At 45.5% G+C, this 25,528-nt stretch overlaps 2 protein-coding genes across 2 annotated transcripts; both read right to left on the bottom strand.

Moving 5' to 3' along the window:
* Positions 1-2,062: 2,062 nt before the first annotated feature.
* Positions 2,063-4,711, bottom strand: LOC119809469 (IQ domain-containing protein F5-like). The gene is made up of 2 exons (XM_042054747.1): positions 4,708-4,711; positions 2,063-2,505 (listed from the first exon to the last, which is right to left on the bottom strand). The coding sequence occupies exons 1-2, from the start codon at positions 4,709-4,711 to the stop codon at positions 2,063-2,065; spliced, it is 447 nt and encodes a 148-aa protein (XP_041910681.1).
* A 16,031-nt stretch (positions 4,712-20,742) lies between these two features.
* Iqcf1 (IQ motif containing F1) lies at positions 20,743-23,399 on the bottom strand. The gene is made up of 3 exons (XM_042054746.1): positions 23,394-23,399; positions 22,696-22,797; positions 20,743-21,183 (listed from the first exon to the last, which is right to left on the bottom strand). The coding sequence occupies exons 1-3, from the start codon at positions 23,397-23,399 to the stop codon at positions 20,743-20,745; spliced, it is 549 nt and encodes a 182-aa protein (XP_041910680.1).
* Between the last annotated feature and the right edge of the window lie 2,129 nt (positions 23,400-25,528).

Raw genomic sequence — 25,528 nt, 5'->3', positions numbered from 1 at the left:
TATGTGCACTCAAAGGAGGACCTGAACACCAAGAGGACCTGAGTTCAAGGCCAGCTACACACTGAGACAGGTCTCAAAAGGCAAACATGCCTACAACTAGGTGTGGTGATGTACACCTGTGATCCTAGCACTGGAGAGAAGGAGGCAGAAGAGGATCAGTAGTTCAAGTTCACCCTCAACAACAGAATGAGTTTAAGTGTAGCCTTGTGCCTGTGCATGAGCACGCAGACATCACACACACACCTCATGCTCACATGCACATACATGTTTACATCATATATACACACATACACATGCATTTGCCACATATACACCACACAGATTCACACACATGCATACAGCACAAATGCATGCATACACCACACACACCACATATTCACATGCACATATACACATATACCACGTATGCACATATGTATGCATACAACACACACGTGTACATCATATACATGTGCATATACTTGTAAGCAGAGTTTCTCTGTGTTTCCACAGCTACTCCTGAATAACCATTTAGAGATTTATTATTAATTATAAATGCTAGGACAATAGCTTAGGCTTATTACTAGCTAACTCTTACATTTTAAATCAGCCCATATTTCTTTCTTTTTTTTTTTTTTTTTTTTTGGTTTTTCGAGACAGGGTTTCCTTGTAGTTTCTAGAGCCTGTCCTGGAACTAGCTCTTGTAGACCAGGCTGGCCTCGAACTCAGAAATCCGCCTGCCTCTGCCTCCCGAGTGCTGGGATTAAAGGCGTGCGCCCCGCCAGCCCATATTTCTTATCCTCCCTCTGTCACATGGCAGTACCTTCTTTCAACACAGCACATTCATCTTGCTCCTCTCTGCGTCTACCCATGACTCCCGAGACTCTGCCCTTCTTCCCAGCATTCTCCCTGCTCCGAAAATCCTGCCTAGCTATCGGCCAATCAGCTTTTTATTAACAACATATGCTCACAGTATACAGAAGTATTATTCCACAGCACACGTACACACATTATACAGACTCACAACACACATGCTTACATCACACATGTATACACATATACACACATGCATATACTACACACAAACATACACCACATACAGACTCTTAAACATATATATACATGCATATACTACACACACATGCATATATCACATACTATACCACACACACACACACACTCACACACATGTAATTTTTTAAAAAGAAGGAAAGAGCTTCTTGCCCATCTGTGTCCATAGACACAGATTATTCAAACAGCCAAAAGGCAGAGCAACACTGATGGACACAGACAGTCTGTGCAGCCTCTGGGCCGTTATTCAGCCTTTGAAAGGGAACCCTGGCCAGGTGGTGGGGGCACACTCCTTTAATCCCAGCACTCGGGAAGCAGAGGCAGGTGGATCTCTGAGTTCGAGGCCAGCCTGGTCTACAAGAGCTAGCTCCAGGACAGGCCCAAAGCTACAAAGAAACCCTGTCTTGGGGTGGGGGGGCTGACACATGCTACAGATGAACTTGGAATAAGCCAGTCACTACAACATAGGTTTTGTCTGGGTTTTCCAGAATGGGAGGGGGGCCCCACATATATAAATTTGAATGCATTGAGACAAAAGTTATTCAGGGCTGAAGGGAGAAACAAAAAAATCTATTTAATGGGTAGAAATTTTCAGCTTTGCAAGATGAAAATGTTATAGAGATGGCAGGTGGCAACTGCACTAAGTAAGCACCTTTCTACCTAGATTAAAATAATGACTTTGTGTCAAATTTTTACCATGATTTTTAAAATAAGTCTTAAAATTTTGTAGCAAACACAAAGCCCCAAAATACAGGCCTGCATGTTGTGTTGTCAAGGGAGATCATTTATATGTTCTCCCAGGAACTGAGATACCTGGAAACCCGAAATTCTACCGCCCCCGACCCATGACAGACATTACTAATCCATCCCAGATCCTTATCCTCCAGCACTGAGGCTCCTCCTCAGCTGTGTCCCTCAGAGTTGATTTGCCCGGCACCCGGCATTTTGACTCAATAGTGACTGGAAATCCTTCTGATAAAGAGAGCTGAGGACACGGGGGTAGCAGACCTGATCACTCTTTTATTGGTAGGGTTATGCATTGCTGCACTTTGCATGCCTGTGAGCCCAGGGAAATTTCGAGTTGAATATTCAGTCTGTTTTCTTTGATTTCATAGTCGCCCTGGATAAAGCCACGAGTGTGACAATTATGCCAACGCCAATAAACCTGGATGATGCGGGCAGCATTTAGTAAGCGACAGTACCGTTGGCGGATGCGCCACATCCGGAACCATGACTGCAGTTGGACAACTGCCCTTGTTTTTTTAGCATACTGCTCCAGAGCTGCCTTCCGTCTCTTCTCCCGCAAGCTCACCAGTATCTTTCTCCACCAGGACTGAATGATCCACGCATTGAGGGCAGCATACAGCAGCGAGCGTCGCAGCAGGGTGCCACGCCACCATGCTTGGATGAGCACAGCTGCTGATGTTTCTGTCATGGCGGTAACTTCTTCTGGGCCTTGTAAGAGAGAAAAGACCGCTTAGGACGGGTAGGAAGGTCAGGGTGTACCAGACAGGAATCCTGATCTTCCATTAAGGTGGTGCAGGACTCGGCAAAGCTACAGCTGTACCCAGGTGACCAACTAGGTTGGCCTACCTCTGCTATATGCTGATTTGTCAGCATGAATACATCAACCTGACCCCTGAGTGCCTGGGCATGTGCCTATAGGTAAAACGGGGGCACATCTGCTCTAGCTACCTCACCCAATCTTCCATGGGTTGTCCCGCTGGTCAGTCTGGAGCAAGACATCATGATTTGGAAGTGAAATGGTTTTAAGATTCACTTGGGCGGTTAAGAGCACTGGCAGCTCTTCTAGAGGTTCTGAGTTCAAATCCCAACAACCACATGGTGGCTCACAACCATTTATAATGGGATCTAATGCTCCCCTCTTCTGGCATGTAGGTGTACATGCAGAGAAAGCAAGAACACCATATACATAAAATAAATAAATCTTTAAAAGAAAAAAAAGGTTCACTTGGGCAGGACCACCTCTCTGGGATCCAGAACCTTCTGTTCAACAATCTACCAGAGTAAAGTCACCCACCTATGTAATCAACAGCTTAAACATCAGTTAGCACGTACATCACTGCAAATATACACGCCTGCACATACAAAGCACATAAAGGTTTAGAATGTGCTTCATTTCTCTAATGATAATTCATTTTTTAAGATTTATTTTATGTGTATGAGTACTCTATCTGCATTTATCTATCTTCACCTTTCCAGCCCAATGATTATTTTTTTTTGAGACTGTCTCTCATTCTATAGCTCATGCTGATCTGAAACTCATTATGTAACCCAGGCTAGCTCAGCTTCACAGCCGTTTGTCAGCCTCCACCTCCCAGGGACTTGGATTGCTCATGGCCTGTTGTGATCAATATTAAAGTTCTCTTTCTGTATCTGGGAGGAAAACAGGGGAGAAGGAAGAATGCTTTTCCTGGCTCCCAGTCAACAAGACCCCACTCCTGGCCTTTCTTTTTTGTTTGCTTGCTTGCTTACTTGTGACAGGGCCTTACTAGGCAGCTCTGGCTGTCCAATAACAGGCTGACCTTGAATACACAGAGATCCTCCTGCCTCTGCCTCCCCGAGTACTGTGAACCACCACACCCAGCTATTTCTGGCCTTTCTGACAATAATGGACGTGGAGGGGGAATCGCCTCCTACGGTAACTAGGAGACCTTACCCTATCCTATCAAATGTATCCAACCTTTAGACTTGTGAATGACATTACCACCTACAAAGGTCACATGAAAAAACCCACACAGTGGAGTTACAAACAAAAGCAGTCACACACACAAATCCCATAACATTTTAAGGCAGTTCACAGCTTTATACTGGGCCCTACTCACAGCTATCCTCATCTGCACGCTGCCTGTGGGAGGGGTGGAACACATCTGGATAGGTCAGTCTCTTATAAGCATTCAATGTCCTGATTTAGGCAGGCATGGTTTGTTGGGGAATATTATTTTCAGGTGTGTTACTTTTGTTTATGCTGCATTTGTTGAACTCTGTGAAGCTGTGATTCTTTGCCTGTCTAAAACACCCGATGGTCTACTAAAGAGCTGAATGGCCAATAGTGAGGCAGGAGCAAGGATAGGAGGGGCCGGCAGGCAGAGGGTTTAAACAGAAGGAGAAACGAGACTGAAGAGCATGAGAACAAGGAGAGGGGGACATCAGGGACCAGTCACCCAGCCACACACAGGAAGCCACAGAGAAAGAAGAAAGGTATACAGAAATAGAGAAAGATAAAAGCCCAGAGGCAAGAGGTAGTCAGGATAATTTTTTAAAAGTTGGCAAGAAACAAGGCAAGCTAAGGCTGGGCATTCACAACTAAGAATAAGCTTCCATGTGTGCTTATTTGGGGGCTGGGTTGTGCCCCCCCAACTCCAAAAGAGTGAAAAACAGGGCTGGAGAGATGGCTCAGTGATTAAAAGCACTGCCTGCTCTTCCAAAGGTCCTGGGTTCAATTCCCAGCAACCACATGGTGGCTCACAATCATCTGTGAAGAGATCTGGTGCCCTCTTCTGGCCCGCAGGCATACATGCAGACAGAATACTGAGAATACTATATACATAATAAATAAATCTTTTTTAAAAAAGAGTGAAAAACATTACACAACAATGGTTGAATCCCCCTCAGAGCTACATTCTACTAAATTACCCATAGTTAGGGGCTAGATGTTTCCATCACCCTCCGGTCTGCTCTCCTCCAGCTCTGGTCCGGCAGAGAGTGTTGATAGGAGAGAGTGATGAAGTCACAAAGGCACCTATGACACAAGCACCAGGCGGGCTTCCGACAGCCAGTATTCTCAGCCCCTGTGTGATGAGTCACTGGCTAGGAAGGGAGGGTCCACCACACACTACAAATCCACATAACCCATCTCTTTATACCACTCCAATCTACTTGCTTCCCACAGGAAGTTCTCACACCTCCACAAGCACCTTTTAGGGTCTGGAAAGATGGTTCAGTGGTTAAGAGCACTGGCTGCTCTCCTAGAGGACCTGGGTTTAATTCCCATCACCCACACTCCAGTTTCAGAGAAACCAATGCCCTCCTCTGGCTTCCATGAGCACTACATATATGTGGTGCACAGACATACATGCAGTCAAATACTCATAGACATAAAATAATAATTCTTTAAAGATTTATTTTTAGTGGGTACCAGGATGGGTGCATCGTTTCTTCTGCTATCACAATTTATCAGTGTAAAATTAGTGTTGTCAACGCAACAGAATCTAGAATCATCTGGGAGAGAGGTCACTGGGTGCCGTCTTAATTTAGGGCAGAACCATTCCCTAGGCAGGGGATCCTTGGCTGTACTAGTGAGTAAAGGGAACAGAGCAGCAACTTGCTTAATTCAGTATGTCTTGATTTTAGACGCAATGTGACCCGCTGCTTCAGGCTCCCACTGCCCTGGTCTCCTTGCCATGGAACCACAATAACCTCTTTCCCCCTTAGGTGGCTTTTGCCATGTTGGGGCAGCTGGGACCGCCGCTACATTGCCAGAGTATTTTATCACAACCCACCCCCCAAAAAAAGGGGGCTGGAGAGATGGCTCTGTGGTTAAGAGAACTGACTGTTCTTCCAGAGGATCCGGATTCAATTCCCAGCACCCACATGGTGACTCACAACTGTCCGTAACTCCAGTTTATGGGAATCCAACACCTTCTTCTGGCCTCCAAGGGCACTCCATGCATGTAGTGTACAGACACACACGTAGGGAAAACACCCATACATACAAAGTAATAAAGAAATCTGAAGAAACTAAGATAGATCAATATTAGCAGGTAAAGCAAAACACCATCTTCCGGGCTTGCAGAAAAGCGGTGTTCAGAAAGTCTGGAAATGTTCAGTGCATGTCTTATCACAGTGGAATTTTTCAAAAACCAAAATGTGAAAATGAGATTGCAAAGAAAATGAATTTCAACTTGTTCCTTTGCTAACCAAACCAGGAAAGCGCTTGCCGGGAGTGGCTTTAATTAAATCAGCTTGATTGCAGCAGCTGGAGAAATGTGTCCCGAGAAAACAAACAGTATCAGCTCTTCAATTAAAACGGCTGCTCAGAGAATGGAAGACATTAAGGGGGTAACACCAATAGTCAATTTTAAAACAAGGAGAATGTTTCCAAGGGGTTTTCTCTGGCTCTTAATGAGCTGACAGACGTGCCAGTGTAGACCAGCTGCTGCCACTGACAGGGCAGCTTGAAGTGGCTGAGAATGAGCTATAAATAGTGTGTGTGAAACAATAAGGGGAGATCTGTTGAAGACGGGAAAATAAAAAACAAAACTCAATGCCACTTGAGGAGGACTCTTCCTAGAAGTGATAAGCCTGAGAGCAATAAAATTCGGAGTGGGGGGCAGTGGAAGGCTTAAGGGGACAAGCTTATGAAACGAAAGGCTTGGTCTGAGGCTCAGAGACAAAATACTTGTGCCAGGCCCTGGGGATTTGATCTCAGCATCACAAACAGAAGCGTGTGGTGCTTAAAGCCTGTGGCTTCTCACTGTATCCGTATCCATTAATAGGTGAGTTATAGAAAACCGTGGAATTGCAGGCCACTAGGAAACTACTTAGCATCATCGATTTAGCCATCATCAATTCCACGAATGTCTGTCAAAATCAAAGCTGGATAAGCTGCCTTGCCCAACCACCCTGGGGTTCCACAGCTTAGCAGTGGGAACATTTTACTGAAACAAGATTCAAGATTTCTGAACGAGAAAAACCACTTATGGCTACTAGTATCAAACACTGACCCCTGAGAAGAGACTGTATTCTACCTCTGTCCCAGTTAGGGTTTCTATCGTGATGTGACACCAAGAACATGCAACTCTCTTATAAAGGAAAACATTTAATTGAGGAGCTCGCTTATCGCTCAGAGGTTCAGTCCAGTATCATCATGACAGGAGATGGTGGTGTGCAGGCAGACACAGTGCTGGAGGAGCTGAGAGTTCTACACTTAGAGCCACAGGCAACGGGAAGTAAACTGAGACACTGGGTGTGGCTTGGGCACATGTTAGACCTGGAAAGCCACCCTCACAGTGGCACACCTCCTCCAGCAAGGCCACACCTACCCCAACAAAGCCACACCTCCTAATAGCACCACTCCCTATGAGCTCATGGAGACCAATTACATTCAAATTACCACACCTGCCTTCATGTTCCTTTTCCATTTTTGGAGTTTTGGATCTTATAGGATTTTTTTTTTTAATTAGCATCAGGGAAGGGGTTGAGGAGAAGGCTCAGAGGTTAAAGCACTAACTGTTCCTCCAGAGGACCCAGGTTCAGCTCCCAGCACCCACATTGCAGCTCACAACTGTCTGTAACTCCAGGGGATCTGACGCCCTCTTCTGACTTTCATAGGCATTACATGAATGCGGTGCACAGACATACATGCAGGCAAGATGTACAGACACATAAAATAAATAAACCTTGGGGGTTTTTTTTTTGGTTTTTTTGAGACAGGTTTTTCTCTGCAGCTTTAGAGCCTGTCCTGGAGCTAGCTCTTGTAGACCAGGATGGTCTCGAACTCACAGAGATCCACCTGCCTCTGCCTCCCGAGTGCTGGGATTAAAAGCATGTGCCACGGCCCGGCTAAACCTTGTTTTTAAAGTTATAAAAATATATATAAATAAATACAATTAGTATGCATAGTAATGAGTTTCCTTTTTGACATTTTCATACAGGTGTGTGTGTGTATACCCACATGCACACACGTGCATGCGGAAGTATGTGCAGGGGCACATGTGTGTTCAGATGTACATGCATGTATAAAAGCTGTAGATCAACCTTAGATCAATTCCTCAGAAGCTGTCCTCCTTCCATTGTGTTCTTGATCTTTAATTGGTTTAATTGTTTCGTTGTGAGCCACATGTGATTGTTGGGAATCGAACCCAGGACCTCTGGAAAAGAAGCTAGGGCTCTTAATATCTGAGCCATTTCTCTAACCCCTTGATTTGCCTTTTAGATAGGGTCTCTCTGTGTAGTCCTGACTGCCTGGAACTTGCTACATAGATCAGGATGGTCTGGAACTCAGAGACCCACCTGCCTCGGCCTCCCAAGTGCTGACTGGGATCAAAGGTATGGGCCACTACACTGTGCCTATGAGCCCCACCTCTGTGTGTGTGAGCGTGTGTGTGTGTGTGTGTGTGTGTGTGTGTGTGTGTGTTCAGGTGTACCTGCCGGAGGTCAGAGGATAACTCTGCGGAGTCTGTTCTCTCTTTCCACCTTGTTGAGATTGAGATAGGGTCTCTCTGTTTCTGCCACTCTGCATGTTCTAGGCTACCTGGCCCATGAACTACAAGGAAATTCTCTTTTCTCTGCGCCCCTTCTCCATAGGAGTGCTAGGATTACATATGAACACTAATCCATTTGACTTTTTTACACAGGTTCTGGTACGGAGCTCAAGTTGTCCCAGTTATAAGGCAAACACTTTTACCTGCCAAGCCATCTCACGGACTCCACCCTTTTTCTGTTTTTAGATTCTCACTGGCCTGAAGCTCACCAATTCAGTTAAACTGACCGGCTATCCGGTCCCAGGGATTTTTGTCCTCACCTCCCCAGTGCTTGAAGGACACACCTGTGTCACCGCCCCTGGCTTTTTAATGGGTGCTAAAGGCTGGATTCACGTCTTCACTATTGTGGAGCAAGCACTTTCCCAACTGAGCTCCAACCCTGTTCTTGGTTTTCTTGGGGTGGTGGCTTGCTTGTTTGTTTTGAGACAAGGTCTCATTCAGCCCAAGCTGCTTTCAAACTCACTACAGAGCCGGGCAGGGGTGGTTCACGCCTCTAATCCCAGCACTCAGAAGGCAGAGGCAGGTGGATCTCTGAGTTTGAAGTCAGCCTGGTCTACAGAGTAAGTTCCAGGACAGCCAGGGCTACACGGAGAACAAAATCAAGCTCACTATGTAGTTGAGCCCTTGAGCTCCCGATGCTCTTGCCTCCACCCCACAAATACTTGACTGTAGGCACACACCACACCAGGTCCTTGTTCTGGTTAATTCTCTTCCAACACCGCAATCCCTCTGCCTCCCTCCTGCTGGTCCCTTCCCTTCCCCAACAGACCCCCTCTGGTTTTATGCCACACACATTCTATCCCCTCTTCCCTTTAAAGGCCTTTTTCTCTGGGCCTGGAGAAACGACTTGGCGGTTAAGAACACTGACTGTTCTTCCAGAGGACCGGGTGCTGTCACCAGCCCCGACAGCAGCTCTCAACCTCCTGCCAGTCCAATTCCAGAGGATCCGATGTCCTCTTCTGGCCTCTGCGGGCAGCAGGCACAGATATACATGTGAGTAAAAATCCCCATACACATAAAATAAAATAATATTTTTCTCCTCTTGTGTCTTCATGTTTCTTGATGAATTAAACCCAGAATTGAAAAAGCAAAACTAAGGTAGCTAGAGGGACAGCTTAGTGGTTGAAGGCACTGACTGTCCGTCCAGAGGACTAGGGCCAATTCCCAGCACCCACATGGCAGCTTCCAACTGTCTGTAACTCCAGTTCCAGGGGATCTGGCACCCCCACACAGACAGACATGCAGGCAAAACACCAATGCACATAAAAATAAGTGAATCTAATAAAAGAAAGCAAAACCATGAGGCTTGTAGCTAACATCTGTACTCTGTAAAGTCATGACAGAAAGAAGTAATTCTGAATCCTAAATAATGTACTTTGCTGCAAACTTCCTGGGCTTCCATAAGACATGCACTGCTACACAAATCCTCGCTGAATATATTCTGAGCTCAGATCAGAGATACAGCAGCCATGGTTTGCCAGTTTTTCCATGTGAACATGAGAGTGGATTCTGTATGTCTAGATGTATTTATCAAGCAAGTGAAGAGCAGCCACCCGCATTTCAGATGGAAATAATCCAGGACACAATGACGCATTTAAGGGAAATATCAAGGGGGAAATCTAAGAGAACTCTGTAGCTGTCTCCCAAGTGATGAATATCCTCAGTAAAGATAGTGTGTTCATGCATGTGCAGCAGTTAAAGATAGTGTGTTCATAGATGTGCAGCAGTTAAAGATAGTGTGTTCATGGATGTGCAGCAGTTAAAGATAGTGTGTTCATGCATGTACAGCAGTTAAAGATAGTGTGTTCAAGCATGTGCAGCAGTTAAAGATAGTGTGTTCATGCGTGTGTAGCAGTGTTTGGCAGCACCAAATATTTTACAAAGTAGCTGCACTGTGAAAAGAAAACTTGAGCGGTGGAACACACAATATTTCATTAAAGACAAGGTTTCCTTTTTAAAGTTTATTTTATTTGATTGATTAATTAATTGGTTGGTTGACTTTTGAGACATAGTTTCTCTGTGTAGTCCTGGCTGTCCTGAAACTCGCTCTGTAGACCAGGCTGACCTCAAATTCAACAATCTGCCTGCCTCTGCCTCCTGAGTGCTGGGATTAAAGGCATGCGCCACCCTTCATGATTCAAGCATTTTCTTTTGTTATTTTAAAGATTAATTTATTATGTATATAGTGTTCTCGCTGTATGTATGCCTGCAGGCCAGAAGAGGGCGCCAGATGGCTGTGAGCCACTATGTGGTTGCTGGGAATTGAACTCAGGACCTCTGGAAGAGCAGTCAGTGCTCTTAGCCACTGAACCACCACTCCAGCACAAGAAAGCATTTTCTAGGGCTGGAGAGATGGCTCAGAGGTTAAGAGCATTGCCTGCTCTTCCAAAGGTCCTGAGTTCAATTCCCAGCAACCACATGGTGGCTCACAACCATCTGTAATGAGGTCTGGTGCCTTCTTCTGGTGTGCGGGCATACACACATATACAGAATATTGTATACATAATAAATAAATATTTTTTAAAAAGCAAACAAAAAAGAAAGCATTTTCTATTGTTTTTTTTCATTGTTATTTTAGGGTTTTGTTCTTTCTTTTTGGAAACAGAATCTCATGAAGTCTATGCTGGCCTTGAACTTGCTATGTAGCTAAAGATGACATTGAACTGTTGTGGAATATTATTTTAACTCGGTAAAAATATGTTGCATTCATTTATGTTTCGAAATATGACTTTAGCCATGTAAAGGTGTGTTACATTTCATTATGCTGCATTTGTTTAACGGGGTAAGGAAGTGTGCTTAGTTAGGTAAGAATGGGTTGCATTTGTTTCACCTTGCCTGCCTAAGGCACCTGCTTGGTCTAATAAAAACCTGAAAGGCCAATAGCTAGGCAGGAAAAGGATAGGCAGGGCAGGCAGGCAGAGAGAATAAAAAGACAAAATCTAGGCTTGAGAGGAAAGAGAAGAGGGAGGAGAAGAGAAGTAGGGGAAAGAGAGGGACACACCCAGGGCATGAAGCCAGGCAGCCACCAGGCAGTCAGACACGAGCAGCAGTGAAAGTAAGATACACAGAAGGAAAGAAAAGCAAAAAGTCCTGAGACGAAAGGTAGACAAAGAGAAACAGGTTAAATTAAAAGAGCTAGCAAGAAATGAGCCTACACTAACTGGAGCAATCATATCTATATTTTTTAAAGATCCATTTATTTATTATGTACACAGTGTTCAGCCTCCATGCCTGCAGGCCAGAAGAGGGCACCAGATCTCAGTACAGATGGTTGTGAGCCACCATGTGGTTGCCTGGAATTGAACTCAGGACCTTTGGAAGAGCAGTCAGTGCTCTTAACCTCTGAGCCATCTCTCCAGCCCCAATCATATCTAATATTAAGTCTCCGTGTCATAATTTGGGATCTGGGTGGTAGCCCAAAAGAAAAGTCTGGTACATTGACCTCTCCACCCTTCTGCCTCCATCTACCCAGTTCTGGGATTGCAGACATAAACCATCACATCCGACTTTGCAATTGACTATGATGAGAGCCTCCATTTCCTAACACACACATAGAATGTTCTCAAATATTAAAGTTTCAATGATTGGTTTTCAAATATTGAAACTGGGTATCTGATATAAAACCCATTTAGTCGTGGTGTATGTGTTGACATGCAATATATAATACACACTTTATATTTAGTAAATGCTGCTAAATTGAATTTGCTAATACTTTATTGACTTTTTTCTTTGTTCATGAGGTATATATTGGTAATTCTGTATTTTTTTATTATCCTTGCTTGGTCTTGGTATGAAAGTGTTTTAGTTAATTTTCAACCAATATAATAATATGCTTAAATCATTGAATTTGTTTTTATAAGTCTGTTTGGGTCCACAGAAGTGTCTCAGTAGTTAAGAGCACTTGCTGCTCTTCCAAACAACCCGTAGAAGGCAGCTCACAACTGCCTGTCACTCTAGCTCCAGGGATCCATCTGACTGCTTCTTCTTGTCTTTGTGGGTACCTGCATACACATGATCATATACACACATGTACATATAAAAATAAAGTCAATCTTTTGCTAAGTTTTTTCATCCAGAACTCCCAGGACCCGTGGGCAGCCAGGGTCCACATCTCTACCCTCACTGTTGATATCAGGGCAAGAGTCTGATTTCTGTAGACATTATTTACAGTTGTGTGTGTGATATGTACATGTTCATGTGGGGGTGTCTGCAGGTGACCCTTCCTGCAGAGGCCAAGTAATGACATCAGTTGTCTTCCTCGACACCCCTCCCCTTATTTTTTGAGACAGGTCTCTCACTAAATCTGGAGATCATCAAGTTGGTTAGGCTGGCCAACCAAAGAGCTCCAGGGCTCTACCTGTATCAGGCCCCCACAGTACTGGCTTTGCAGATGAGCCCCTCCAGGGGTCTGAACTCAAAGTCCCATGCTGTGCAATAGGTATTTTCCCAACAACCCTCTCTCCAGTCCTCATTTATATTTATTGATTCTTAATCTGTGCCAACACACCGCCATCTTGCTTTGTGTTTCTTTTCTCCTTGGGACTTCCTATTCTTGGTCCATTGTTAGGTTGGTAGGATTTTTCAGTGTTTTAAGATTGCTGAATGCTTCTCTTCTGCCATCTTTTTTTTTTTTTTTTTTTTTTTTTTTTTTTTTGGTTTTTCGAGACAGAGTTTCTCTGTGGCTTTGGAGCCTGTCCTGGAACTAGCTCTTGTAGACCAGGCTGGCCTCGAACTCACAGAGATCCATCTGCCTCTGCCTCCCGAGTGCTGGGATTAAAGGCGTGCGCCACTACCGCCCGGCTCTCTTCTGCCATCTTAAAAAACTGTGTCGGGGGCTGGAGAGATGGCTCAGCAGTTAAGAGCACTGACTGCTCTTCCAGAGGACCTGGGTTCAATTCCTAGCACTGACATGGCAGCTCACAACTATCTGTAAATCCAGTTCCAGGGGATCTGACACCTTCACACCAATGTACATAAAATAAAGTTAAATAAATCATAAAAATATCTTTAAAAAAAACCATGTCAGCTATTATTAGTTTATTCATATCCACTACTTGCCAAAAGAACCAGTTTTGTTTAGAACACCAGGATGGTCACCTGAGTGAGTAAGATTTCCTAGCCAGGAAGATGTCTGCAGGAACTGTAGGACAGGTCTTCTGAGAAGCTGTCTCTCTCTCTCTCTCTCTCTCTCTCTCTCTCTCTCTCTCTCTCTCTCTCTCTCTGTGTGTGTGTGTGTGTGTGTGTGTGTGTGTGTGTGTGTGTGTGTGTGTGTGTGTTATTCTGCAGCCTGGCCTGGAACTCACTATGTAGGCCAGACTCACCTCAAGCTCATCCCCTGCCTCATTCTCACAAGTACTGGGATTCTGACATGAGCTGCCACACCTGAGGACAGTTCTTAAAGGCTTCCCAGGCCCAGGTAGACTTTCTACCATCTTTCCTTCACGCTCTTCTTTCCCAAGGTGTATGCCTAATGGCCTGAGCTCTGGAAACCATTTTGAAAGCAAGGTCAGCCTCTAATGCAGTGAGGAGGGCAGGAGGAGAACTTAGTGGGCGCATGATTCCATGATGACACTGTGGAGCCACCACAGTGGCCTGCACTGCCCACTTCTTGGCTTCTTGTATGTGCTATAAAAACAAAGCTCCAGCTTGTGTGAATTGCTGCCCTTTAGATTTCCGCTTTAGGTAACCTAACCTCTGAACTGCACGGAAGAGATCCCTTTTCATTCTTCCCATACTTTCATTAAACATCAGCACATTTTCAGGGCTGGACGATGGCTCAGCAGTTAAGAGCACTTGTTGCTTTTCCAGAGCACCTGAGTTCAATTCCCAGAACCCACAGAGTAACTCACAACCATCTCTAACTCCAGTTCCAGGCAATCCAACTCCTGGCTTCCCTGAACACCAGGCACACAAGTGGTACATAGACAAACATGCAGGTAAACACCCACACACATAAAATATTAAGACTCTGACCAGGCATGGTGTTACACACTTCAAATATCAGCACTTAGAAGACAAAGGCTGATGAATTTCTGTTTGAGGTCAGCCTGGACTACACAGTGAGTTCTAGGGTAGCCAAAGCTACATAGCAAGAACTTATTTCAATACACACACAGAAAGAGGGGGGAGAGTGGGAAAGAGAGAGACAGAGAGAGAACAGCAGTCTGGCCTTTGAAGCCAAACTGTTTAAAATAACCAAATATTAGCACATTTTACTTGACATAGAGAATCTATGAAAAGTCTCATTTGTGCTCCAAATCAGGCAAGAACTTTAGCCCAGCAATGTAGTGGTGGTGGTGCACACCTTTAATCCCAGCACTCAGGAGGTTTAGGCAGATGAATCATAGGCAGGGTTCAAGGCCAGCCTGGTCTATAGAGTGAGTTCTAGGACAGCCAGGGCTACACAGAGAAACCCTGTCTCAGGGGGGATAAATAACCAAAAATATTTCAGCCCAGTCTCCCCTTGCTCTCCCGCCTCCAGCAGCCTCCTGTGTTAGCATCTTCTGAGACTGCACTATTTTATAGAAATCTACATATAGAAAAAAATCTTGTTTGGTTGTGACTATAAATCTTAGTGATATCTTGCCAGCTGGTGGTGGTGCATGCCTTTAATCCCAGCACTCAGAAGGTAGAGGAAGGTGGATCTTTGTGAGTTTGAGGCCAGCCTGGTCTACAGAGTGAGTTCCAGAACAGTTGGGGCTGTTATACAGAGAAACCCTGTCTCAAAAAACAAAGAACAAATTAATTGTAGTGACATCTGTCCATCAACGCATATTATATCACGCTTCTGAATTTGCTTTTGTCCTTGAGTTAACTCCCCAGAAACACCTTCATAGATGGGTGGGGAGACAGCCCAAGTAAAAGTGCTTTCTGCACAAGCTTGAGGATCTGAACTATATTCCTAGAACCCACATAAAAATCTAGGCGAGGTGGTGTGCATTTGTAACCCCAGCACTCGGGGAGGAGGGAGTACAGGAGAACAGAGGGCTCAAGGCCATCTTCAGATAGAGCTACTCTTAAGATGAGTTACACAGAACCTTGCCTTTTTTGTAGAGAGTGCCTTACACTTTGTTCTTCTGTTTGAATGACATTTGGGGGTCACAGGTAGCTCAGTGCTCCTTGATCTCTGTCAGAGCATTGCACTATACTCTTCCCTTCCCCAGCATTACTGCTGAGAGCACCCACGCAAGCCTGACACCCAGTCCCTGCAGAGGCACCCTCCGCTTCTCTTTTCCTCTCGACTACTAAGTATGTTATCTTCATCCGTTATCACATTGCGCTGTGACCGACGTGGAGCACCAGCTGTCTCCCTTCGTCTTTGAAGCGCCAGCGAGTCCCTTTAGGGATTTTGCCCACACTTTAGTGGAGCTACTCTCCATCTTTGCCCTCCTTCCTTGGGGACTCAGTCATGATGCCCGTAACCTCTCCACCGTTTCCTCTCTCGTATTGTTCTGCCGTTATGAACTGCAATCCAAGGGGTTCTTTCATGTCAAATGCTCCACTCAGGAATCTGCACTTGGTGTGTCCTCTCACCCTGCCCATTAATGGCCTCTTGTGTTCCTTCCTAATGGCTCTTGGATGATGGTTATCTTGTGCCTAACGAAGTCTCTTCCATCCACTGAGGATATTAATTTCACTCTTTGATAGTGGCCATGCTGGGGGGAGCTGCAGTCAGCAATGGAACTTGTGGAGTGAAGCTCACTGGATAGCACAGCTATAATGAATGCATCCCAGAGAGACAAAGCCCTGGATGTCTCCAGAATGCCTCTTGCTACTGCTGTGCTTTGTCCTACTTGCTGCTATTGATTTTACTGTATCGGGCATGGTGTGATTATTATGTGAAAGGGATCCCACTGTATCTAACATGGCGTGATTGTTTCGTGGGAAAATCTCACTCCTTACTGGGCAATTTACTTGCAGATCATACTAAAGATGATTTTTTATAGCACAAGGATACTTAGAGATGTGAGATTTGTTGAAGACGGAAAATAAAAACAAGGAAGCTTCACACATGATAGACCCATGAATTCTGTGAAAAAACAGGCTGATGATCAAAAAAGGCAGCTCTATCCCTGCACCCAAGGTTAGGTGCTGCAGAATATTTGTTTAAGCAGAGATGTGTTGCATTTGTTTAATTATGTAAAGATGTGTTGTTGTTTTACCTTGCCTGCCCAAGGCACCTGATTGGTCTAATAAAAAGCTGAATAGCCAATAGTGAGGGAGGAGGTGTAGGTGGCATTTCCAGGCAGGAGGAATAAATAGGAGTTAGAATTCAGGTTCAGGAGAAGGAAGGAGGAGGAAGGAAAAGGAGACATCAGGGGCCAGCCAGTCAGGCAGACGTCAGCCATCCAGACACAGAAGCAGCAGGAATGTAGGACATACAGAATGAATGAAAGATAAAAGCCTCAAGGCAAAACATATAGGAATAGAAGCGGGTTAAATTAAATTCAAAAAGAGCTAGTGGGGCAAAGCTAAATTAAGGTCAGCATTTATAATAAAAAGTGTCCGTGTCTTTATTTGGGAGCTGGTTGGTGGCCCAAAGAAAATGCCAGCTACAGTTAGGTCTGAGGTCTTTGGTCATGTGGCTTACAAAATTAATCACAGTTTTCAGTGTGTACCTTGAAGAAAACAAAGTTGTGAAAGGAAACCAAATGACCCTATTTGTGTAAAGAAAATCAGATGGCCCTCTGAGCACTTGTCTAAAGGTTTTGTAGAGCAGAAACAGGCTTGGATTCTGCCGCTCTGGAACCACAAACAGTGGCCTGCCAGTACAAAGGAACTGGATGAAGCACACACGGCTTGTTTAAAACCTTGTTAACCAATAATAAAAGAATCGTTGGGGTGAAGATATTATGGTAGGAGAAATAATATAAAGGGAAATGTTTAACTCCTTGTGGGCTTCTAAGAAAAACATGTAACTTGTGACCACGATGTGATTTCTTCCTATGTAAAGATTTTAATGTTTTTGGAAAATGTGTAACTTGTGTTTGTGAGGTGATTCCCTTCTTGCATAGAGGTATTTGCCTTTGGTGGAATAAAAGGATTAAGACAGAAAGAGAGAGTAGAAGAATTAAGTTTTGTCCCTTCAGATAAGGCTCCTGTGTGTTTGCAGAGCAGTCAACTCCACATCTCCTCTCCAGTTTCTCTGGCCTGCTGGAGAGGCGATGCCAGCAAGTTTGGTTTGTTTTTTGTTGTTGTTGTTGTTGTTGTTGTTTCTTCTGTAGATGGCATGATTCTGCTTTGTACAGAATGTTTGGTTGTCTCTTATCCTTTCTCTTTTTTTTTCCTGTCCCTTCTTTGAACAATTCTGAAAGTTACTGAGTCAGGTGGTATTATGGGAAAAGAGAGAGAATCACAATGGCTCAGAGCCAAGGAAGATGCCGGATGCTTTCAGGAAGGCACTGCCATGGGAGGAATGCCCTGCAGAGGACCCAGGCTATAGGAGGAGGGGTCCAAGGTCATATCATTGAAACATGCATTTAGAAACTGCTCTAAAAACCACTGACCCCTCCTCACGTACACCCACAAGGTAACTATAATAGTTCCAAGAAAAAAAAACGGCATCTTTGCCTTCATTCATGTCTGTCTCCTCCCCTTTAAATCCCTGGCTCTCTGTGCAGGTCAACTGTTAGTTGCCCAAGGAGTATCTAAATCTCATCCTCTTCAAGGCTGAAGGCATAGAGATGGATGGACTGACCTAAACATGTGGTCACCTTAGACTCCAGGAGCTGTCAAACCTCGAAGACAGCCCACCCCGGATGATAACAGTGATCTATGAGAACAAAGCTGCACCCTGGAGCACAAGTCACCATGCCCTAAGAACAACCCTCTCAGAAGAGGGACTTCTGTAGACCGTCTTGTAGGACCAGAACTAAGACAATGATCAAGGAGTCCACACCTAGACCAGGGGTGCTAAATTATACATATCTCCTGCTCCTTGCCCCAGTTCTATTTAAACCTAAAGCTAATTCCAGCTCCCCAAAGACAGACTTGAAGTCACTGGATCCCTTGTGTCTCTCTGGACTGTGGCCACACTGGATTAATCCTCTCCACTTTTCACCATTGCTTGTCTCTTTAATTGGCATCCTGGAGATGGGTAGCCAAGCCTAGCTTATTAGAGCTACAGTGAATCGTGCCCAGTAGGTTCAGAAAAGGCATCCGTGGGGTGGAGAAGTCAGAACTTGAGCATCATGAGACGAGGCACGAAGCACGTTTCCAGCTCCGGCTGGATGAAGAGTATCTCTGCAGAGCCGCAGGACTCTAACTGAGCAGAAGCCTCAGCTACCTGAAGTGCAGAGAGCTCACCGGTCGCCTGGGGGTGGGGGTCTGCCACTGCTCGAGCAGGGTGTGGACAGGTCTGTGAAGGAGAGAAGCTGACAGCAACCATTGACTTGTCCAATACAAGGAAGAGCCCATTTGTTTTGGATTGTGGGAATCAGAAATCATTGCCTACTCAAAATTAAGAGTTAGAAATATGGGGCTGGAGAAATGGCTCAGTGGTTGGAAGCGTTTGCTGCTCTTAGAAGGGGACTTGTTCGGTTCACAACATCCATATCCAGTGGATCACAACCACGTATAATTCAAGCTCCAGAAGAGCCAAGAGCTCTTCTTCTTTCGGTCTCCACAGGCACCTCCATATTCCTGCACCTCCATACAGACATACACACATGATTTTTAAAATAAATTCTTTAAGCCAGGCAGTGGTGGCACATGCCTTAATCACAGAACTCAGGAGGCAGAGGTAGACAGATCTCTCTGAGTTCAAGGCCAGCCTTGTCTACAGAGTGAGTTCTAGGACAGTCAGAACTATTTCATAAAGAAACCCTGTCTCAGAAAACCAAAGAGCAAATTGGAAAGGGGAGCAGTGGTATGGGCTGAATGGGGATGAAGGGCTCTACAGACTCGGGAACTCACAGGTGTCAGTGCAGATGCAGACGCAAGTTCAGCTGCGCCTGCACATTGCTGGTACAGATGTGTTTCTCATCTCCATGCAATTTTGCTACATAGCTCTGGCTAGCCCAGGAACTGCCATGTAGACCAGGCTGGCCTTGAATTTACAGCTTTCCTCCTTCCTCTGCCTCTTAAGTGCTCAGATTACAGGTTTGTACCACCATGCCCAGCCGGTCAGACTCTTTGGATTTATTACGGCAGGGCAAAGTTGGCCACTTCTTTTGCAGCCACCAGTATTTGAAGTCTGTGTCTTTGCTGCTGATGCTGAGTATTTTCTAGTTTTTTATTGAGAGGCAATTGACAATGTATATGTCTAAAAAATACAATGAGGGGCTGGAGAAATGGCTCAGAGGTTAAGAGCACTGGTTGCTCTTCCAGAGGTCCTGAGTTCAATTTCCAGCAACCATATGATGGCTCACAACCATCCATAATGAGATCTGGTGCCCTCTTCTGGAATGCAGGCAGAACACTGTATACATAATAAATAAATAAACCTTTAAAAATCATTTTTAAAAAAGAATACAATGAGAAGTTTGGAAGAGACAAAAATTTGTTCCTGATATTCAATCCTGAAATGCAGGGATCCTAAGCCCCAGCTCAGGAAGCTGAAAAAATTGACATGTCCATGCCCAAATGACAGTGAGAGGCAGAACCCATGATTTTACCCAGGCTCTTAGGGGGCTTTTCCCTGAGACACTGAACACAAGACAAAAGGAGGCAAGACCAGAGAAGTCCTTCAGAGTGAGAAGAAAACACCAAGGTTCAGAACAGACACAGAGCAGGGCAGAGACAGGAACAGAGAAACCATGCCTAAATATAAGGACAGCTGACCCAGGACACCTCTGGGCAGCACCTCAGAACCTCTGTGTGCCAAAGGACCAGCTGGCCAGGGAAGTCAATAAGATAGAGCTGGACAGGGGCTCCGAGCCTACAGTCTTATAGGGAAAGACCCAGGTCTCAGAGACCCTCCCTTTCTGTAAGAGTCTCTGGGATGGCAATACCCAAACCGAAGAGGGGCAGGCAGCCTAGCTTGGGCTGTCATTGGCATTTTACCATCACCTGGCCCTGATCCCACCCTGGGGAATAATATGTCACAGGAGGAGATTTTCAGAAAGTCCAGCACTGCCTGGACATCCCTTGCAGAGGAACAGACCTGAGCCTCAGCTCCTGGATCTGTAGAGCCTGAGGCCTGGCCACTTACAGAGAATGGGGCTTGCAGCAGAATGCCATAGACTCTCTCACACTGGCCAGACGTGGAGAAGTGAACCTAATCTCCATTGGTGGCTCAGGGGAAAAGTGGGAATAAGAATTCTGCAGGACTGTCTTGACAGCTTCCCGTTGGGGTGTCTGATCATGACTCAGGAGCTGAGGTTGAAGAGCTAGTCCAGCAGGGAGACAGAAACCCAGGGTTGCCACTCCAGAAACTTGTCAGACAGAGAAACCGCATAAGACCGCCTCACTGCTTTATTGGGAGGGGAATACACTCGGACACGATACAAGGCCCCGAGCCCAGTAAGATCTCCAGCTCAAGATGCATCTGGCTGGCCGTAATTCGGTAGTGGCCCTTGATGACACCCCGTGAAGCGCAGATGTGGCACCTCCAGTGCGACTGGATGATTCGGACAGCCCTAAGCACCTGGCAGTACCGCCTGCGGACTCGCCACATGCGGATCCAAGACTGCACCCTGACCACTGCCCACTGCTCCCGTTGGAAGGCATCCAGTACCGACTGACGCTTCTTCTCCATCATCTTCGTCAGAATCAGCCGCCACCAGCCCTGGATGATCCAGGCCCTGAGGGCTGCGTGCAGCAGCACCCGACGGACCAGTGTGCCGCGCCACCACGCTTGGATCTTTATAACTGAGGTCTTGACAGAGCGATCCTGGTATTCCTGGGGCTTGCAAGGAAAAAGAGGGGATACTCAGTGAATTTCCTCATCCGCCTCAGCCCAAGGATGTGCCTTGAAAGGCCCTGATTCCCTATCAGTACCTGCCTCCCTCCCTCTCCTGCTGAAATGAATAGCCTTGGTCAGGACACTGGCTGGGAACTAGAAGACTGGATCAGTGTCCGGCTACTGTCACCTCCGGCTTCGGGTCACTAGCAGCTCCCCTAGTTCCTTGAGTCTGTCTCTCTTGCCCTGGCCTTCCAGCTTTCCTACAGCCTAGGTTAGCAGGCTGAGATCAAAACCTGCGACCCACATAATTATCAAATGGTTATATCCTGGTGAGCCTGCCCACCTAGCCAGGACCATGTCCCGTCCCATTAGGCCCTCCTGGAGTCTGGTAGCTCATTTGTTCCTCTCTTCCTTGACTCTACCCCCTGTCCTCGACCTTTTCCCTCCCTCTTGCTGAATCCTCATCTTACATTTCCCCCAACTCATATATTCCAATCTCTCATCTTCTCTCTCGTTCTCGATTCTTCTCTTCACACTCTGCCCCCCCACCATGTGTGCGCATGCGTGTGTGTATGCGTGTGCATGTGTGTGTATGCGTATGTGTGCACGTGCCTGTGTGTGTATGCGTGTGTGTGTGTGCGCGTGTGTGTGTTGGGATGTGTCGATACAAGGTCTCTGTAGCCTTTGCTGGCCTCCCTCTCACTCTCCTCTTCCTCCCAAGTGCTGGAATTATTGAAGTGTATCATCAGGCCGGTTTGGCTTCCTCGTGACTTTCACACTTCTCAACTGACAAGCAGACATGTGTGCACAAGTGTAAACATGCACACACAATTCTTGTTTGTTTTGGTTTGGGGGGCTTTTGGGTTTTTTTTGTTTTGTTTTGTTTTGTTTTTGAGACAAGGTTTCTCTGTTTCACAGCCTTGGACCAGGCTGGTCTTGAACACAGAGACCTACCTTCCTCCGTCTCATAAATGCTGGGATTAAAGACATACACCACCACGCCCAACCAATACACACTCAAGTCTAAACCAACTTCCCTACATCTTAGCTATTCCATTCCACAAGCACATCCCAGACTCGGCCCCAGGCCTTTGGTCTGGGAGGTCATAGTTTGCCCAATTCCACACTAACATCTGCTTTCCACTTTTTCCTTCCTTCCTTCTTTCCTTCCTTCCTTCCTTCCTTCCTTCCTTCCTTCCTTCCTTCCTTCCTCCCTTCCTCCCTTCCTTCCTTGTTTTGTATGTCTGTGTGCGGGTGTCAGATCCCCTGGAACTGGAGTTACAGACAATTGTGAGCTGCCAAGTGGATGCTGGGAATTGAACCTGGGTCCTTTGGAAGAGTAGCTAGTGCTCTTAATCGCTGAGCCATCTCTTCAGCCCCCTGCTTTCCATTTCTGAACCAGAGTTTTAGGCTGAAAATGAAACAGGAACATGGGGAAATCATTTATTCCTATGCTTAGCTTGGTACCATGCCAAGAACAAGGGCCAGAGACACCCAAGCCAAATCTCCTCCTACCTTTGCCTTCTTTGTGTCTGAGGATAGATCATCTGGCTGCTTCTTCTGAGGAACATGGCCAGTAGGTTTTTTAAGGTCTTCAGGCTTTGACTGTTTTTCATCCTGTACCCAGCAATTGGGGAAATCAAGAATGGGATTACCATCTCTCCCTCACTGTTCTGCACCCCACACATCCCCAGCTTCCAGAGCATCCCAGACTCTTTTCCCCGCTAGGTTTTCTAAGTCAGGGCTTCTCTGTGTAGTCCTGGCTGTCCTGAAACATAGTCTGTAGACCAGGCTGGCTTCTGCCTCCTGAGTGCTGAGATTAAAGGCATATGCCACCACTGCCCGGTTGCTTCCTAGACTCTTGAGTTATCAGATGGGTCCCTCATCGTGAGATTTATTTACATAACAAATCTGATGTGTCTGCCCTTTCTGCTTACCATTGTTCATACATGGATTTGGGTGTAGATGGTTCAAATCCCCTCAGGTTTGTGCTGCTCCAGGGTTGGCATGAGCAGAGAGTAGAGGATGACTCATGATGTCACAAGGGCAGCTGTGACCCAGGCAGCAGTGGATTCCTGTTTAAGGAAAACACAGAGTGCTGTCCATTTTTTTCTGCCATAAATACCAAATCAAATCAAATCAAAGCCAAATCACCAGAATCACTGGTCCATTGACATAAAGGTGGATAATGAACCATTGGTAACAACACTTACTTGCATTTTTGAATATTCACCAATGGAGAAGGGTTTATTTAATGATTTATAGTCTGCTCATAACTTCAGACGATCAGGCATATTCAGGGAGGTATAAAGGCAAACTGCTTATGCCTTCAAATACTATATAAATATTAAAACATAGTGAGCTAGTCAGACATGGTGGTTCATGCCTGTAATTCCAGCACTTAGGAAGCTGAGGCAGGAGGATTGCTTTGGGGTCAAGGCCAGCCTGAGCTAGTCTCAAAAAGTAGAAACGATGAGTTGGCCTTCACTACTGAGAGGCATTTGTTAGGAAAAGGAACCTGGATCGCTGTGATTGCACTTGTGTGGACTAAGAGCATAACGATGGACATGTCTGAACAAGAGCATGGGTGAAAGGTATTTACACAAACTGTGACGACGGAGGACATCTACCCTACCCACTCAGTGCCCAGGAGACCCCAAGAACCAGCCTGGACTCCATCTCAGGTCTGGGTTCAGTCTTCTTCTTCTGCCCTTGAAAATGCCAGACAGAGGCCGGGCGATGGTGGCGCATGCCTTTAATCCCAGCACTCGGGAGGCAGAGGCAGGCGGATCTCTGTGAGTTCGAGGCCAGCCTGGTCTACAAGTGCTAGGTCCAGGACAGGCTCTAAAAAAGCTGCAGAGAAACCCTGTCTTGAAAAACCAAAAAAAAAAAAAAGAAAAGAAAAGAAAAGAAAAGAAAAAAAAATAATTGAAGGGGCTGGAGAGATGGCTCAGCGGTTAAGAGCATTGCCTGCTCTTCCAAAGGTCCTGAGTTCAATTCCCAGCAACCACATGGTGGCTCACAACCATCTGAGATGAGGTCTGGTACCCTCTTCTGGCCTGCAGACATATACAGACAGAATATTGTATACATAAATAAATACATATAATATATATACATATACATATAATATACATATAATAAATAAATATTAACAAAAAGAAAAAGAAAAAAAAAAAGAAAATGCCAGACAGGCGAAAGGCAGCTGCTACCTGAGGGAGCCCTTTCTGTTGATCTTACTTCCCAAAGACCCACCTTGACAGCATGAGGCCAGGAGTCCACCAGAGGCCTGGTCCCAGGAGGCACTGGGCAGTGCTTTCGCTTTCTGAATGTATATGGTGAGTATAGAATGGGGGGAGTATACTGAAAAGGAAGGTGTCATGTGAGCCTAGAAGTGTCAGTATGAAATTAATGGGGTGCATGAGATGCAGGAGGCAGGTTGTGGGTGCAGAGTGACAGAAAGATCCATTAGCCTCAGTTTGGAAAGGATAACGTACAGGCGTTTGAGACCATTGGTTTTTTTTAATATTCATTTATTATGTATACAATATTCTGTCTGTGCGTATGCCTGCAGACCAGAAGAGGACACCAGACCTCATTACAGATGGTTGTGAGCCACCATGTGGTTGCTGGGAATTGAACTCAGGACCTTTGGAAGAGCAGGCAATGCTCTTAACCACTGAGCCATCTCTCCAGCCCGAGACCATTGTTTTTTAACCTCTCAACACATACACACACACACACGCCATTTAAAATTTTTTAATTTTTTTTTAAATATTTATTTATTTATTTATTTATTTATTTATTATGTATACAATATTCTGTCTGTGTGTATGCCTGCAGGCCAGAAGAGGGCACCAGACCTCATTACAGATGGTTGTGAGCCACCATGTGGTTGCTGGGAATTGAACTCAGGACCTTTGGAAGAGCAGGCAATGCTCTTAACCACTGAGCCATCTCTCCAGCCCCAAAATTTTTTAATTTTTAAAAAGATCTTTAGGAGGTAAGTTAGAGTCTCCTTGGAAGTCCTTATGTCACTGAAGTTGCTACCCTTGGAAAGGACTATTGCAGGGTTCACCCCTGAATTTCTGGCTTCCTATTGGGTGATGTAATCACTCTCTTTCACATATGCACTTGCCATCAGTCACAAGAGCCTCCCCAGAGGGCTGGAGAGATGGCTCAGAGGTTAAGAGCACTGGTTGCTTTTCCAAAGGTTCTGAGTTTAAATTCCAGCAACAACACGGTGGCTCACAACCATCTATAATGAGATCTGGTACCCTTAATTGGCCTGCAGACATACATGCAGGCAGAACACTGTATACATAATAAATAAATAAATAAATAAATA

Source organism: Arvicola amphibius, chromosome 3 (genome assembly GCF_903992535.2).
Source record: "Arvicola amphibius chromosome 3, mArvAmp1.2, whole genome shotgun sequence".
NCBI lineage: Eukaryota > Metazoa > Chordata > Mammalia > Rodentia > Cricetidae > Arvicola > Arvicola amphibius.
The sequence above is the reverse complement of the archived record's forward strand: the minus strand, read 5'-3'. Positions and strand labels throughout refer to the sequence as shown.

What these genes read in the sequence shown, in the direction of transcription:
- Iqcf1 (XM_042054746.1), bottom strand. An exon ending in CAGACACAAAGAAGGCAAAG is followed by an intron (nt 21,184 to 22,695) that starts GTAGGAGGAGAT and finishes TTTCCTTGCAAG; the next exon opens with CCCCAGGAATACCAGGATCG.